Below are 15,851 nucleotides of genomic sequence, written 5' to 3'. Positions count from 1 at the left end.
GAAATCAGAAGTTGAGTAATTGGGTTTACAGTTTTCAAAGTAGCCAGTGCTTCTGTGTAACTATTCTATTAACTGTTAACAAAATAGTTATAATAGCTAAAGTTTGTGTTCTGTTTCTGTTCAAAGGGATGTGGTTTACTAACCGTCATAGTACCTCTTGGGAGTTGAGTAAATAATTTGCAAATATTCAAATTTAAATGTTGGGAAGGTTCTGAGGGTTGCAGTGGCACACTGAATGTGGTGCAACGAGGCTGGGGAAGGTGAAATCAAGAATATTCTCAGAGAATGTTTTCCAATTCCCAACTTTGCTTGCATTTCCTATGTTAAGTGCTCTGGTAAACCTGCTTTTAAAAACAAACCAAAGTGAAAGTTGAGCTAAAATCTGTCAGTCTGGGACTTCTGGACTGGTAGGTTATGTGAAACCTTTAGTTGAAGTCGCTATTCCAAACACATCATTCAAAATGATCTGTGACTTCTGGTTGCATTGAGGTTTGGATTTCATGAGGAAGATTAGTTGTGTGCTGCACCATCATAAACATCCAGATACGTTTTATTTACATGTCTTAAATCAGTGTGAATTACTGTGGGGGGGATTTTGGAACTGGAATGATACAATGAAACCCAGATGTTTGTATATATGAGAGCTTTGGGTTCTGAATTGAGCATTTGTAACCAAAGTGTATCTAAAAAAAAAATAAATTCTTTGTAATTATGAGGTTTTGTAATAAGTCAGTGTACCCTAGCTAAAAGCAGAGGCAGATTTTACATGCTTTTTAGGGAGACTTGTAGCATGTGTTTTGGAGGTGATTGACTAAGAGAATGGTGTGGGAATTCATAGCTGGAACAGTGGGATCCTTGCCCTGATGAGGAAGAACTGGACAATGGAGCGGGAAGTACACACACCAATGCTGCCATTGAACAGAGATGCAGAAAACAGATAACATGTAAAGCTTAATGGTGATACAGCCCTCATTTGAGAAGTGAAAACATCCTAGGAACTAGGAACTGACATATAACTATGGAGCGTACCCAGTCAGCAATTAGAAAGGTCTTGATGTATTTGTTTTATTTGTCTGTTGGCTTCAACAAAGGATTTTCTGAGAGGAAGATAATTTCCAGAGTTCTTTGTCGGAGAGTGTAAATGTTTCATGGCACTTACCAAGCTGAAGCCTCCACAGATTGCTTTAATATGAAAGAGCATTTCAAAGGGAATTTTTACAATTGTTGGTCTCTGTAGTTATATTTTGCTCTGTAATGTATGACTTCAACTTAAATTCTATTGTTTGCCCCTAACAGGGTGATTTTTATCTTCTTGGGTATTAACCATCTCTATGTAAATAAAGACTGTCTTTCAGCAATGCTGTAGCATATATGTGGTGAAGGTGTAATATGAAAAGGTAAAACCCAGCATGTTTAAAAGCTTTGCTAGGCAAAGCAAACCTGTTAACATACCAAGGTGTGGAGGTGAACTCGGGGTTTTAAAAATAGGCTTCAAGAAAATTGGCTAGATATACAATTTTAATGGATTTTTGAGAAGAGACACATTTTAAGTAAAGTTGTATCATTGTAGCTTAACTGCCTCTTCACATGGTGGTATCTACACAGGCAACAGAAACATTCTGTACTGCAATTGTGCTGAATTAGTTTTGAAGTGAGGAAGTGCAGGACGTAAGGTTACATCAGTATTGCTAACTTGGCCCTAGTCTGCATAAAAGATATTACAGAAACCTATTTCTTAGATAAATACTTTATACCTGTTACTGTGTATTTCTAATAATGAAGAACTCTGGTCAAGATACGAAAGACCATTGTGTTGATGTAAATACATACAGCAATGTACTGCTTATGTATCTACCACCCTGAGTTACATTCAATATGCTGCAATAGAAATGATACACTTCCTTTTTTTGTTTTCTTCTGCTAAAGTGTTATTTTTCTGTGAATGGAATGCCATAAGCATCTATGACTATCAGTCAGATTCTCTTCATGGTTTTGCTAACACTAAGTGATAAACAATAATATCAGCTGCCAGTTGCAAAGCAATGTTTTTTTATGAAATAGCAAGAAGAATACTCTCTAGAGACATGACAGATTGTACTGGTGCCAATCAAGCCTTGGCAGTCTGTCATACTGATGGCTTGGACTCCATAAATATTCTTTTCTGTAACTTTCTTGCTGGAGTGAAAAATACGACTTCGCTTAGATGCTGTCTGTTGAGCTAAGTGTGTAAGTTTAAACACCACACAATTGAAGATGGAGTGACCTCATCCTGATTTACAGTGCAAACAGAACTGATGGGATGATTAAAGGGACATCAGTTGAAGATTAAGGCAGAATCCTTGGTATCTAGGGCCCCTGATTAGAGCAGGATAATGAAGCAGCAATAAGTGAGTGAGCAGCAGATCAAGATCCCGAACAGGCGATTGCTCCCAAGCAGCTGCAGGCTGCCAGGGTGGCATCAAAAGGAGAGTAATTTGCCTGCTATGCCGGTGTTTGGTTTAGCTCCCAGGTTTCCCCTGCGAAATCCTCATGGATGTAATTTTTTTTTTCTTTTTTCTTTTTTTTTTCCCCCCTTTGTTATGGTGAGGTCAGAGTGATGGTGGATCAGAGCCCAACACAGGCCTTTGGGTTAGAGCCACAAAAGGGATTTTACTTCCTTGCCGGGTAAAATCTGGAGCTATGGTGAGGTGCCCTTCCACAGCAGTGTCCCAGTCTGTGGTCTCCTGTCACATCATGGATCTGACCGTTCTGGAGAAATGAGCTCTCCACAATTACTCTAGAAATATAATAGTCACGGTGACAGAAAATAAATTTTATCCTCAAGTAAAGGATGTTTGGTTTAATATGGCTGTACTAGATAATTTCTTAAATGACAAGTGAAACAGTAGCTCAGTATGATGGGGTAAAAAAGGTAGGTTTGCGTTAATGTGCAGTTTTATCAGGCTTGTACTTTAGGTGAGACAGATACATGAAATAGTAATTTAAAGTGATCTTTATACTTCATTCCAATACACACATTTAATTTTATAGTCTGAATGATACTCCTATATCTAGGCTAATCCATGCTGAAACTGGTTTTCAGAATGCTAACTGAAGTTGCAACATTTCACTGGACTAAACTTGTGTGTGTTCGGATGGGTGTGCTTCATTTTTAACGAGGGCTCTGCTAGCGCTGACACAGGTCAGTTTGACTTTTTGCCCAGTACTTACATAAGAAGTCAGCATTAAAAAAAAAAGTTTATGAAATTTGATCTGTACATCTTGTATTTGCTGGCCAAAGCTATTAATTGATGCCCAGAGAGAATGAACAGTGCAAAACACTTCCTAGATTTTTGGAACTAAGTGTAGACCTGGGAGGAACATTGTGAAAAATGTAAAGTGTTTTTACTCTTTATTTTTTGTTGTTAAGCATACAGCAAAGAAAGTGACATTTTATGAAAAAGAGTATTTTTCTCTGTAAAGGGATATAATCTTTTATATTAATATAGGAATAAGGATATAAATCACAGTGAGTCCAAGTGTTTACTCATTGATGAAAGAACAAGAATTAATAGCCAAACATAGTGAGAAGCTTTCTTTTTTTTTCCTTTTCCCTTTCTTCCTTTTTTTCCCCTGCCTGGTCACTACTTTGCATTTTCTCAGAAATCATTGCATGTTTAGTAGCAAATACACAATGGAAAATAGGAATTTAAACCCCCCAAAACTGGCAGCCAGACTAAGGGCCAAGTGAAGCTGCTTAATTTTGGGGGATTTTGTTTGTTTATTTTGTTTTAAAGCCCTTGAAGAGATTTAAATTACCAGTATCTAATTTATCAGGAAGTCCCATGTGCTTTGGCAGTATGCATATATAATTCTTGCTCACCCATAAGTCTAGCAGCTCACAAACTATCACTGTATTTTCCCAAATTGATAGTTAACAGATAACTTGGTCACTGAGCAGCAACAGCCTTTGTTGGGATGCCACCTCTTTTCACAGCTTTCTAACTCTCAGTACAGCCCTCTCCTTAGGGTCGCAAAGATGTTCTATAAATATAAAAATATAAAATATAAAAAAAATATATAAGGAGGACTTTATTTGTTAAGGTTTAGTGTTGAACGCAGCTTTCATTTTAGGTCAGCTTCTACCCAGTGCTGTGGGATCAAGGAAGACTTTCTGGTCCTTTGTCCAAGGCCAAAACTTACATCTATCTTACATTTTTAAAAAACAAATAACACAAAAGAAATATCTTCCCCCTACATTTTAGAGTTTGGAACCATTTTACACAAGTGTAGTGTTTGAAATATCACTTTGATGTGTTGTAAAAGCAATCATGGCATAAAAAAAAATTGTTTTTCTCTTCAGAGTTATGTGAAGGTAAGGGATGTAAGTACTAACTTTTAAAATCTGAAGACTGAACACCTGGAGGTAATTATTTTTAAATATTTTCAGGCTGAGTCAGAGTTAATGGCAAATGGGAACTGTATTAGATTGGCAGGTGATTAGTAGAATTTATCCTTATAATATGCTTAGCATAATAAGCATGGTGGTCTTGATTATTCAGTGACAGTTTGTGTAGTAATTTTTCTATTAAAAGACTATGTCAGTCTGTCAATAAATGTATTAATTAGCTCAAGTATGCCATGCTTAACACGTGTCTGGTTTCAAAAATAATATTGGCTTTCTCCAATGAGACACATTGGTAGTTTCAGCTGGTTTACAAAACAGATCATAAGCAGATTGCACTTGAAAACATGAATTTTATAAAAAAACCTGAAACATTAAATATAAGCAGATCCTAGTAGCAGCCCTACCTCTACTTGTACGTAGGTCAACATGAAACAAGTCCAGGCAGGTTACAAAAAATTAGCTGAAAAGCCTTCTCACTTGGTTGGTAAACTACACAAGTCATGGTTACGTACAGGAGTAAGTAAACATTTCACAGATATACAGTGTTACAATATCTCTTTCAGAAATTGTCCCAAAATTCTAGAAAAAGCTTTTTTGTTGTGTGTGTTTGTGTTCTGACGCATATGTCTGTAGAATGGAAATACCTTTCTGACAGATCGAGTGTAATCTTGGTGTGTGATCAGCACTTAGCCTTAGTTCTCTTGGGTGGGTTGGTTGGTTGTGTTTTTTTATTATCAGCAGTTTAAAACACTTTCTTTTTATATTAATTCAACTTGTTTGAGACTGGTGCTGTGAAATATTCATGCAGCGGTAGTCAGTAACATCTCAGTTTACTGCCAGAACAGTAACAGTTAAAGCAGCCAGAAAATCAGTGTTCATATAATTTGGATTAATAGCGGAGATTAATATTTTGTCTTGTTTATTCCTAATGAGGAGGTACTTGGTCTTATTCTAGTCCCTTTCTCTTCTCGCCTGCCAAGTTTTCCCCAAGGATGTAACACCACTCTCTCTTCCTTAAAAAAAAATAAAATCATAACAAACTCCCAAAGATTGCATTAGTCATCGACTGGATTATTAGATATTATTTATAACTGTGATAAGAACTTGGATTTTGAATTTTCTAAATATACAGAAGGTGGAAGAGTATTGAGCAATTTTTCTCATTATCTCACAGAGTAATCTCACAGGGCGTAGCATCGCTGAACTAATGGCCCTCAAATAGTAACTTATCAGACCTGCTCGGGGATTCTTGCCATTGCTATAAAAAGACATTTGGCAATAAGCAGTGTGTCATATTAGAAACGCAGCCATTTACTAGAACAGAAATACGCTAACATACTTCGCTTCTAAAGTCTTCAATGGCATCTGGTTCTGGAAAACTAGGGTGATTTTGAACATCACAGACAACTAGTCGTTCTAAATGCTATCGTTTTAAAGCTGCTGTTTCTTGAGATGAGTGATGAATTACTGCATTTGTTATGTATTTCTGTTTGGCATTTCAGTTGACCTCTCAGAGCTTTTTGGTAAATACTGATTAAGAAGTGATGACTCTTTTGCGGAAGATTAGGTATTTTGCACCCATTTTGCAGTTAGAGAGAAACATGCATCACTTGGTTCAGCCTCAGAGATCATTTCTTGACTGGAGTTGCCCAGTCTAAGCTCTGTGCTTTTCCTTTTCTTATTTCCCACCCACCCCTAACCCGAGCTAATGAACATATTTACAATGCTGCTTCCCCCCCTCTGTAAGAAATTAGCTTGCCGGGTGTAAGACTCCTGTGTCATCTTCTTGCACTGCTGGAGTGGCTTGACCTTTTTTCCCACCTAGTGATTGCTGTTGCACTGTGTTACGGTCCTGGCTGTGCACTGGGTGATGTGCCCGATGACAGTGGTGCAGGATTGGGGCTGTTTTGTTTGATGGCTTCCAGCTACAAAGGGAGTCCTGGCTGGTCATCACCGAAGGGGTATATGATTGCTGTATTTAGGACTGGGAGGGGGTGGGGTGGGGGTGGAAATAGGCCATATAAGCAGAACACGGATGTATTAACTCATATTTTCCAGAGCGTTACGGACTTCCATACAGGTTGCACTGGACTTGACTTTCACTCCTGGCTGTAGTTGTAACTTCATGAGTAGCCAGCTCCTTCCACAGCTGAAGTAAATTTAAGTTACAGTCTCTAAACTGATCCTGGGATTGATCGCTGGTGGATTTGGGCACCTTTTACAATACTTGGTTGAAAAAGAGGTGGTGTCACTTTTGAGGGGAAAGGTGCCTTCCAACTCCCCTGGCAGACGTGCTCACTCTTAGTTCTCTCTTAGATCTGAGGTCTGCATATACTTGATTGCCGGACGTGTCTCTTAAGCAGGTGTTGATTGCACAGATTATCAAGGAATCACAGGTGTCCGAGTATCAGTTGAGTAAATGGTCAGTTAACATGTCCATGTGTGGGCAGAGCTGGGTACTCCCTGAATCTCTCAGGTGTTTTGTGACTGAGAATTAATTGTTTCAAAGAACTACCTTTACAAGATCAGCTATTTTAAATGAGTTAATGCTAGCAATATATTAATGTTAACTAAATAATTTATTTTCAAACACATTCACTGATGGAGCGTGACCACTCTTTAATTCAAATGTTTAGATTTTTATTTTTTTTAGAAGAATATCTGCTGCTCCTGTAATTGGTTCCTAAGTAGAAATCCTATAGAATTTATAAGAGGGAAACAAAACAAAACAAAAAACACCCACAACACACCAAAACCCAATGTAGGTCACTACCTGAGCTGCTGTTCTCAGGGGTGTTCCACAATGAAGGTCTAGTAGACCATACCGAAGATGGTCATGAAGTGGAAGTTAAAATACTGGCTGCAATGTAACTTTGACCATTAGGAGATATACTTACAGATAATTGTTAACGGTGTTTCAGCTTGCTTGGCCCGAGGCTAGAGATCTCCCTGCTTTGTGTCTCAGGTCTAGGTCTGATTCTCGCTTCCTTGTCCTCTTAAGATGGAGAGAGTGTGAGGGGATGTTATTGAAAGCGAAGCTTTAGTGGTTGAGGAATGTAGCTCCCAAAGCTGAGAGACCTTTGTAACTGCCTGGGGACCAGCAGTGAGTGGAGCCTCATGGATTACAGCGAGGCTTGAATCCTCTGTGCAATGTGTGTGGTAGGGGACCTCCCAAGCCAATAAAAGAAAAATGATAATGGAGTAAATGACAACATGTATTTAAGAATTGATTCTCTGTGGGAGCTTAAAACCCTCTTTTTTTCCCCTCCTTTTCAGAAAGAAGACACAGCTCCTCCAGCAAGCCGCCTTTGACTCCTCCCTCCTCTTCAGTATTTTCCCTCATTTCATCTTTCCCTTCAAAAAACAAAGGTAGCAGTGCAAGTGGGAGCAATCGTTCATCCAGTGGAGGTACTAGTGCATCATCATCAAATTCCAAGTTGTTGAAATCACCCAAAGACAAGCTGCAGATCAGCGGAAACAACAGGTTAATGCATTCGGTACATAGCAAAGTTCCCCATGATAAAATGTGAGTATGCATTTTGGCAAAAAATTAAGTGTTATTACTTCCATAGACACTGCTGTATCAGTAACGTTTCCTTTTGTTTCAGAGGGGGTTTGGTTTAGGAGATGATCACTTTAAACTCCTCCAGGTCTTTTACACAGCCTAGTCTTAAGATCATAGATAATACTCATGACCATGTTGAACAAGAGCTCATGCAAAGCCGCATCTTAAATCACTATAAATAAAGGTCATTTTACTCAGGGCTCTTAATTCTTTGATCTAATCTGCATACTTTGATCATAAGGGAGTTTTAGCTCTGATTCAGGTGATTTGACCTGCACGTGTGAGATTGTAGAACTGATAATATAATTTACTGTCACACACCTCTCACTGCACATAACAAGCCCCTTCCAGTTGCTTCAGTGATATGCTTTATCTGTGAATCCAAATAACAGTTTCTGAAGTCCCTGATGACCCTCTGAAATACTTACAAGGAAATGGAGAAAAAAGGACATAAGAGTTTATGGACATAACAAAAAATCCAAAAATAAGAAAGAATAAAAAACTGGGAATAAAGGGGGAAGGTCTACATTTGCCTTGTGAATAGATCAAAGTATTGTTGAGTAATAACATATTTTAAGTACTTTTTGTAATTTATGACTACAGTTTTCATTCCCCCCCCCCCCTTTGTTTTTCATAAATAATAGTATGACTCCATCTGTCAAAGTGGAAAAGATTCATCCAAAGATAGATGGTGCCCAACTGAAAGCTGCTGTTGGTCCAACTTGTTCTACTACTGTGAGTTCCTCAATAAAGACTGGCCTTAATTGTCCCTCAATACCAAAGCCACCCTTGCCTTCCCCTGGACAGATACTGAATGGTAAAGGTCTTCTCTCTGTGCCTCCATTTTTGGAAAAGAAACCTGAAGAAAATACAAATAATAGGAAATTTTTACATAAAAGATTGTCAGGTAATTGTTTTTAATTATTTCTGTATTCCTTTTAGCAGTGTATCTATAGAAATACATATATAGCCTATATAGAAGTAAGTTTCAGAAGTAAATGAAACACTTTTATAACACAGAAACTTGTAATTAGGTATGTTTTATACATTAGAATTTGAATCTGTAACTTGACATACTCTTAGAGGATGCAAACAACTTGAAAAGTGGCTATTGCTTTCAGAAACCATACAGACCTCAAGGGCCTGACAGTTCTGACAGTTTTAGAATTACACTCCTCTGTCTTTAAAGATTTTTCTTTTCCTTCTTACTATATGGAAGGTCCAAATATACCCAGAAAACAGAACAACTAGCACCTCATAAATTAAAAAATGTAACCCCCATCTACTCTTTTAAACACAATAACTTTCAGCATTAGTAGGATGGTAGAAAAGTTTTTAACACAAAAACCAACACAGAACCCCACCATTTGTTTGTCACAGTTCGTATTGATGGCGACCTCGAATCTTAACTTGCAGGATCCACCCCTCCTTTGAGGTCCCTTACAGCTGTAAATGTCTGTTCTGTTTGTAGACTTGAGATCTGTATTTCAGCACAGCATGAACTTGCTGAGAGTGTAGAAAATTTTATCTGTACAATTTTATTCATAAATTTTATTGTGCTTTTTTATTTGAACACTTGCCTGTGTTACATTTGAAAACTGTTTCCAATATGGTTAATTTTTATAAATTAAATAAATGTTAGTATTTCAAAATGCCTTTTTGTAACTTTGCAATACTGTGTGCCTTTGACAGAGAGAGAATTTGATCCTGATATATACTGTGGTGTCATTGATGTGGAAACCAGGAAACCTTGTACTAGGTCTTTGACATGCAAGGTAGGCAATCTTAATCCAAATAAGATTATGAAAAGTTTTAATTCAATTTCCTGAGGAGTATGACAGAAAACTACAAATTTTTGCTGTTTGTAATTGCCACTGTAAATAGTACCTCTCAAAACACATTGCCCAGAACAAAAAAGAAATTGGTTTTGATGTTCAGTTAATTATTTATTAAAAGATGTATTTCTCAAAGAAAGCTGGAGGTTTGTAATTCTGTATAAACCCTTTAAACACGGATGTTGACATGGGACAGATTATCCTACTTCATGTGTAGGTAGTAGGAGACCAGCATGATGTTCTTTTGAGGGATAACCTGTGGGTCATAGATGATGAATTTCAAAATTCCTCCTAAACATGTGAAGTATTATTTGTTTCTGTAGGATTTAAATAATGAAGATCCTCCCCTGTCACAACCCCTCCTTTACCCCCAGCAGAGTCTGCAGCAGATACTTGAGATATTTCTGTAAACACTAAGGCTGCTTGATGTAGCACTACAGTAGCAGCACAGCCAGCTCAGAAATGAGTCTTTTGAAAAAGCCATGGAGTATGCCTAGAGGTCAAAACTCTAAATTAAACAAGCAATAAAAACTTTTGGTCAGATGAAATGTGTCCTCTGGCTCAAAAATCTCAGAGAACAGGGGGATATCACTTAGTCCCAAGGAACCAAAAATCCAGATCCCCTGCAACTGTGTAACATTCAGCTACTCTCCTGCAAAGCAGCTGAACTGTCAGTAGGGGAAGCATCTGGTAAATAAACCATCTACAGAACAAAGGTAAATGAAGCTGGCACTAGTGACCCAGAGGAACTGCACATGTTGCCCTTTTGGAATTACAGGGGGGAGGCAGGTATTTTGCTAATAGAGGAGGGAAAGGCTTCAAGATTTTACAAGAGAACTAGGCAAATCAGTAGTGTTAAAGAGAAAGATCCTAAATGTGTTTCTCGGCATCTCCTTATATTTTACCTACTCATAAAGTATTTTTCAGTATTGCTATTTGTGTCTGAAATATGTGATAATAATTTTCACCTACTAAAATTAACACAATCAAACCTATTATGCCATATGAAAAAAAAAGGTATGTGACTTAAACAGTTTAGAAAAATAATTTCCATCTACTTCACTTTGCATAGAATGTGTACCATATATACACATATATACCTTGCTACGTGTAGTATTCAGGACACTCAAAGGACTCTTTAGTTTTGTCTGACTCTGGATTCTGCTGTATATTTTTGTGCATTCCTTAGTATCTATTTGATTACATTAGTTTTCAAGGAATAATTAGTATATAAAGGGAAGCAAGGTCTTTTAATAACTATTTTTCATGTCTGCCATTAGAAGTCTGATTGTCAACATTATTGTGTTAAATATTTTAGTAAGTGAAAGTAAATACTTAGAGTTTTTGGTTGTGCAGTAGTTGGCAATTAAAATATCAATGTAAAAACACATTTTCAGTTCTAGTCTTAACCTTATAAGAATGTTGGCTGTTGGGTTTTTTTGTTTTTTTTTCAAAAGAAATTTGAAAGAAGCCTTTTACTTGATTGCTAGTTTTTGTTACTTTGCATCAGGCAGGGGTATAATCATCCACCAAGCAATTTTAAAGTTTGTTTTCTAAGTCCTTCTGTCGTTTGTTTACTAATCTGTGAGTGTGATGATTTTCTCTTGTTTTAGGGCTCTAGATACGTGTTTTGAATGTTTCCACTTCCACAAATCTAATAGCCTGGGCTTAATGGTTTATTCATGGTTTTGCAGACACATTCCTTAACCCAGCGGAGGGCTGTACAGGGTCGAAGAAAACGATTTGATGTGTTATTAGCCGAGCACAAAAGCAAAACCAGGGAAAAGGAACTTCTTCGACATTCGGATCATCATCAGCAGATGCCCCCTCTCAGGGAACCACATCCCTCACCTACTAAAACTTCCCAGGAGCTGCACCAAAATTCTCATGGAGTTACTCTTACAGAATCAAAGCCTTTATTACCTAATAAACCCAAACCTCACCCCCCCAGTCTTCCAAGGTAAGGAAAATGTGCTGATCCAGTGGTGTGAAATTAATATTGGTGGCTTCATCCGGTAAATTTTGGAAGAGCGATACGGATCTGTTGAATGGGGCAGTATTTTTGCTCTAGGCTTGGTGACTGTCTCTCTGCAAGAAGCAATTATGTGCTGAGCTGTAACTCCTAGCAAGGAGGGTTTGGTGTTTGAAATAGTAAAAGCTGACTTGCGTCAAGGAAAGCAGTTCAGCAACGATTGGGCAATGCTGCTTTTCCGGCGGTACCCTACCTCCCGTCCTTCCTCTCGGTAGATGCGTTATGAGACTATGGAAAATAACAGAAATCTGTTATTGTAGATTTCCTTCTGTCAGCACTAATAAGCACTTAAGCTTGGAATGTTTAACTAGACTAGGTGAAATAACACCTTTACTTCTTGCCTTGCCTAGGCCTCCAGGCTGTCCAGCCCAGCACAGTGGAAATGCCCCTAGTGAGTCTCCTTCTGTCCATGAGTCCCCGCACCCTCCCTTGCCTGCAGCTGAGCCAGCATCTCGGTTATCCAGTGATGAGGGAGAATGTGATGAAAAAGAAGAGCCTGTTGAAAAACTGGATTGTCATTATTCAGGTCATCATCCTCAACCAGCCGCTGTACGTCTTAAGTAAAAGTTAACCTTGGTCTCTTGCTAGCTCTGAACTTGTACCCAAATTACTTGGGGGTTTTAAGGGTGGTTTTCTATTGGGTGTGTGACTTTTTTTCTAGATTTGAAGAAAATTATTTTGTTGCCTAGTAGGCAGTGAAGGTTTAACTGTAACTGCAAATTAAATGTGCTAAATAAATAGCTTTGGAGCTCACTTTCCCAATCCAAAAGAAATCAAAGTACTGAAGATTAAATTGGTAACTGCTCTAAAATGCTGTGGTTTCAGAGTAAGGACATGTGAACAGTGCATTTTTGCTGAGATTTTGTTATTGAACTTCCCCACACACATATGCACGTCTTTTACTCAAGGTGCCAATCATCACAGTAAAGATAGCAGTAATGTGGTTTTTAATACTTAACTCTTGGTGTAAGCTAGTTAGTCTAACTGAACGCACAAGCTCTATTGCCTAGCCTGTATATCAAATTATGTCTTTTTTTAAAAACAGACTATGAGCAGAGAGCTGATAGCTTCTCAAATGCAGATGTTACATATATGTAATGTGTTTTTATACACACATACAAACACACACTACTGTCCTTCCCTGTTTAATCAGAGGGTTTCAAATTTGGCTGCTGCTTTTGGTCGTAAGTATGGGAGTATCAAACGGGAAGAAGTGATCCCAATATACCAAGGCCAAAAATTTTAAATACTTGTTAATATAGGCTAGAATTTTTATATATGGTATTTTTTTATCCTTGATTTAAACATCTAAAAGCCTGTTGATTTAGCAATATTTATTTATAAACAAGTGCATTCTTACTCAGAGAGTTGTTACTGAAAGTAGAAAACACCAATAAAAATCTGTCTTTTCAGTTTTGCACATTTGGTAGTCAGCAAATTGGAAGAGGTTATTACGTGTTTGACAAGCGGTGGAACCACATTCGATGTGCACTTGACTTCATGTTGGAGAAGCATCTGAATTCACAGATGTGGAAGTGAGTAGAAGTGAAAGTTCTTATTCTTCTTGGTATTCGTAGGAATACATGAAGCCCGTGATTCTAGTGAACGAACAGTGATCTTGTGTTCAGATTAATCAGATCAAAGGTTGATAAGTCTGTGCTTTAAACTTTTTGCAACAATTAACTGTTGATTTAATAAAATATTGTAGTGGCATTAATCAACCTCGAGATATGGTTGCTTTAATGTAGCATTATTAGACCGATTATTGTTCTGAAGAGTGGTAGCTATGTAGGTTTTTCTGTTCACCTGCAGGAAAATTCCTCCAGCATCTAATAACACAGCATCAGTTCGTGCACCACATAGGACAAACTCGATGCCTGCTTCACAGTACGGTGTCAGTGCAGCAGGTTTCCTCTTACCCACCACGGTTATGTCATCGCCAGCATTGGTATCTCCTTCCTGTGTGTCTCTGAATAATAAATCGGTACCATCACATGGAACGACACTAAATGCCAATCCTGCTACTCTGGGTGCAGTGGATCCTGTCTGCAGTATGCAATCAAGACAAGTGTCTTCATCCCCTTCAACACCTACAGTGCTTTCCTCTGTACCTTCACCTATGCCCAGCAAACCTCAGAAAATGAAATCCAGCAAATCTTTTAAACCTAAGGAATCTTCTGCTGGCAGTGGCACCTGTAACAGTACCGGCAGCGTCAGTAGCAGCGGCGGCTCAGGAAAGAAGCGTAAAAACAGTTCCGCACTGCTAGCACCTTCTCATTCCACAGAGTCCTTTAGAAAAAACTGTGTGGTTAACTCTGGAAACTCTGGGACCTCCTATCATCCGTCGGTGACAGCTTCGTCCCACAGTGTTGGCCTCAACTGTATGACTAGCAAAGCTAACTCTGTTAGCCTCAAACATGACCAATCAGGGAGGGGTCCTCCGACTGGAAGCCCTGCAGAATCGATAAAGAGAATGAGTGTGATGATGAACAGCAGCGACTCCACGCTCTCCTTAGGGCCTTTTGTTCATCAGTCCAGCGAGCTGACTGTAAATTCACACAGCAGTTTTTCACATTCGCATACTTCCCTCGACAAATTAATAGGAAAGAAAAGAAAGTGCTCACCTGGTTCAAGCAGCATAAACAGCAGCAGCAGCAAATCAAACAAGGTTGCCAAATTGACGTCGGTGAACAATGTTCATGCAAAACACACTGGTGCAATCCCAGGGACGCAAGGACTGATGAACAACTCTCTTTTTCATCAGGTATGAGATTTCGTCTCAGACTAAGCCAATATGAACATGGCTCTTCACATGCTTATATTACATCTGTTCTCTTAATTAGTAGCTAGCCAGTTCCAGATCCTATTCAAGGAAAAGGTATTTGTCCACTACTCATTTTGAGTATTTTTGGAGTACATTTACACAAGATTTGTACAAACTCTCATAAAATGTGGCTCATTGTTTTTAAAGTATCCTTAAATATGACATTCCAAGTCCCTTAGATGTTGCCCATGAATTGCTCTCAGATTAAATTCAAGTCCTCACATTTTAAAAAAAAAGTAATTTTTAAAGTTAGTCTTGCCACCCAGCCATGGAACTGAGCTGCGTGTCTGAGCCTGGCTTCTTGTTTCTGTATCGGTAATAAACATTCTACAAAGCGGAGCATAGTGATGCTGATAACAGAACTGTGATACTAAGATAAAATAAGCCTATTATCCCAAGGTGTCATTGACTAACAACTTCGTAATAACGAGATTAAATGTTATAAATAAGACAGGAACCTTTTTAGTCGGTAAAGCAAATATTTACTATAAAGGAAGCAGATCTCATGAATATGTAAGATGCCATTTTAAAAATTTGTTTGTTTGTTTTGTTTTTTTTTAAACAAATTGCACCAGAAAAGTAGTGTATGGGGAGAGAGAGTTCTTGATAAGTTAGGATGAGAGGTAATTTAGAAACTAGTAGCTCAGACTTCTTAATACTACTATTCAAATGGACTTGGAGGGGTAGAAATAATTTGATACAGCTCAAGTATACAAGATGGAATTTTAGAGAGTAGCTTTAGAACTAGATTTTTCAACATCAAAATCCCAAGAAACCATTTGTTTCCTCTGGTGCTAATAACCTGAAATCTGTGTACCTGGAGAGCTAGGAGGTCAGCAGGAATTTTTTTCAGAATGGTTTCTTAATTTCCAGTTTCAGCCATAGAGGAAGAATTTCACCATTATGTTGTGTTTACCGTAACAAAAAGCATTCAGATGGCACTTATTTTTGAACTTATCTAATAGTAACTATTTCAGCTATGCAATATAAATGAAGGAGAAATGTAATTTGAGTGATTAACGAAGGAAACATGTCTGAAATCTTGATAACTTTAAAGAGCCTTAGCTTGAGAATTGTCGGGTCTCAGAGAAGCCAGCCACCGCGTGTTAGTGGTGTTGCATTGTGTCTACTTACTCTCCCCAGAAGATGCTCTCATTATCCAGAAAATGTCTTTGAGGGGTATCTGCTGTAACAGCCTGGCTCACTTG

General features: G+C 38.2%; 1 protein-coding gene across 3 annotated transcripts in view; it reads left to right on the top strand.

Moving 5' to 3' along the window:
• The window catches only part of ATXN7 (ataxin 7), an 89,678-nt gene that overhangs the window by 69,633 nt on the left and 4,194 nt on the right, over positions 1-15,851 (top strand). For all 3 annotated transcript variants that reach the window (XM_040589812.1, XM_040589813.1, XM_040589811.1), the window contains 7 exons: positions 7,664-7,913; positions 8,597-8,859; positions 9,645-9,727; positions 11,482-11,747; positions 12,170-12,368; positions 13,233-13,354; positions 13,632-14,583. In XM_040589812.1, coding sequence (XP_040445746.1) covers positions 7,664-7,913; positions 8,597-8,859; positions 9,645-9,727; positions 11,482-11,747; positions 12,170-12,368; positions 13,233-13,354; positions 13,632-14,583 — 2,135 coding nt within the window. The remainder of the gene's footprint in view (positions 1-7,663; positions 7,914-8,596; positions 8,860-9,644; positions 9,728-11,481; positions 11,748-12,169; positions 12,369-13,232; positions 13,355-13,631; positions 14,584-15,851) is intronic.

Source organism: Falco naumanni, chromosome 4 (assembly GCF_017639655.2).
Source record: "Falco naumanni isolate bFalNau1 chromosome 4, bFalNau1.pat, whole genome shotgun sequence".
Classification (NCBI taxonomy): domain Eukaryota; kingdom Metazoa; phylum Chordata; class Aves; order Falconiformes; family Falconidae; genus Falco; species Falco naumanni.
The sequence above is the reverse complement of the archived record's forward strand: the minus strand, read 5'-3'. Positions and strand labels throughout refer to the sequence as shown.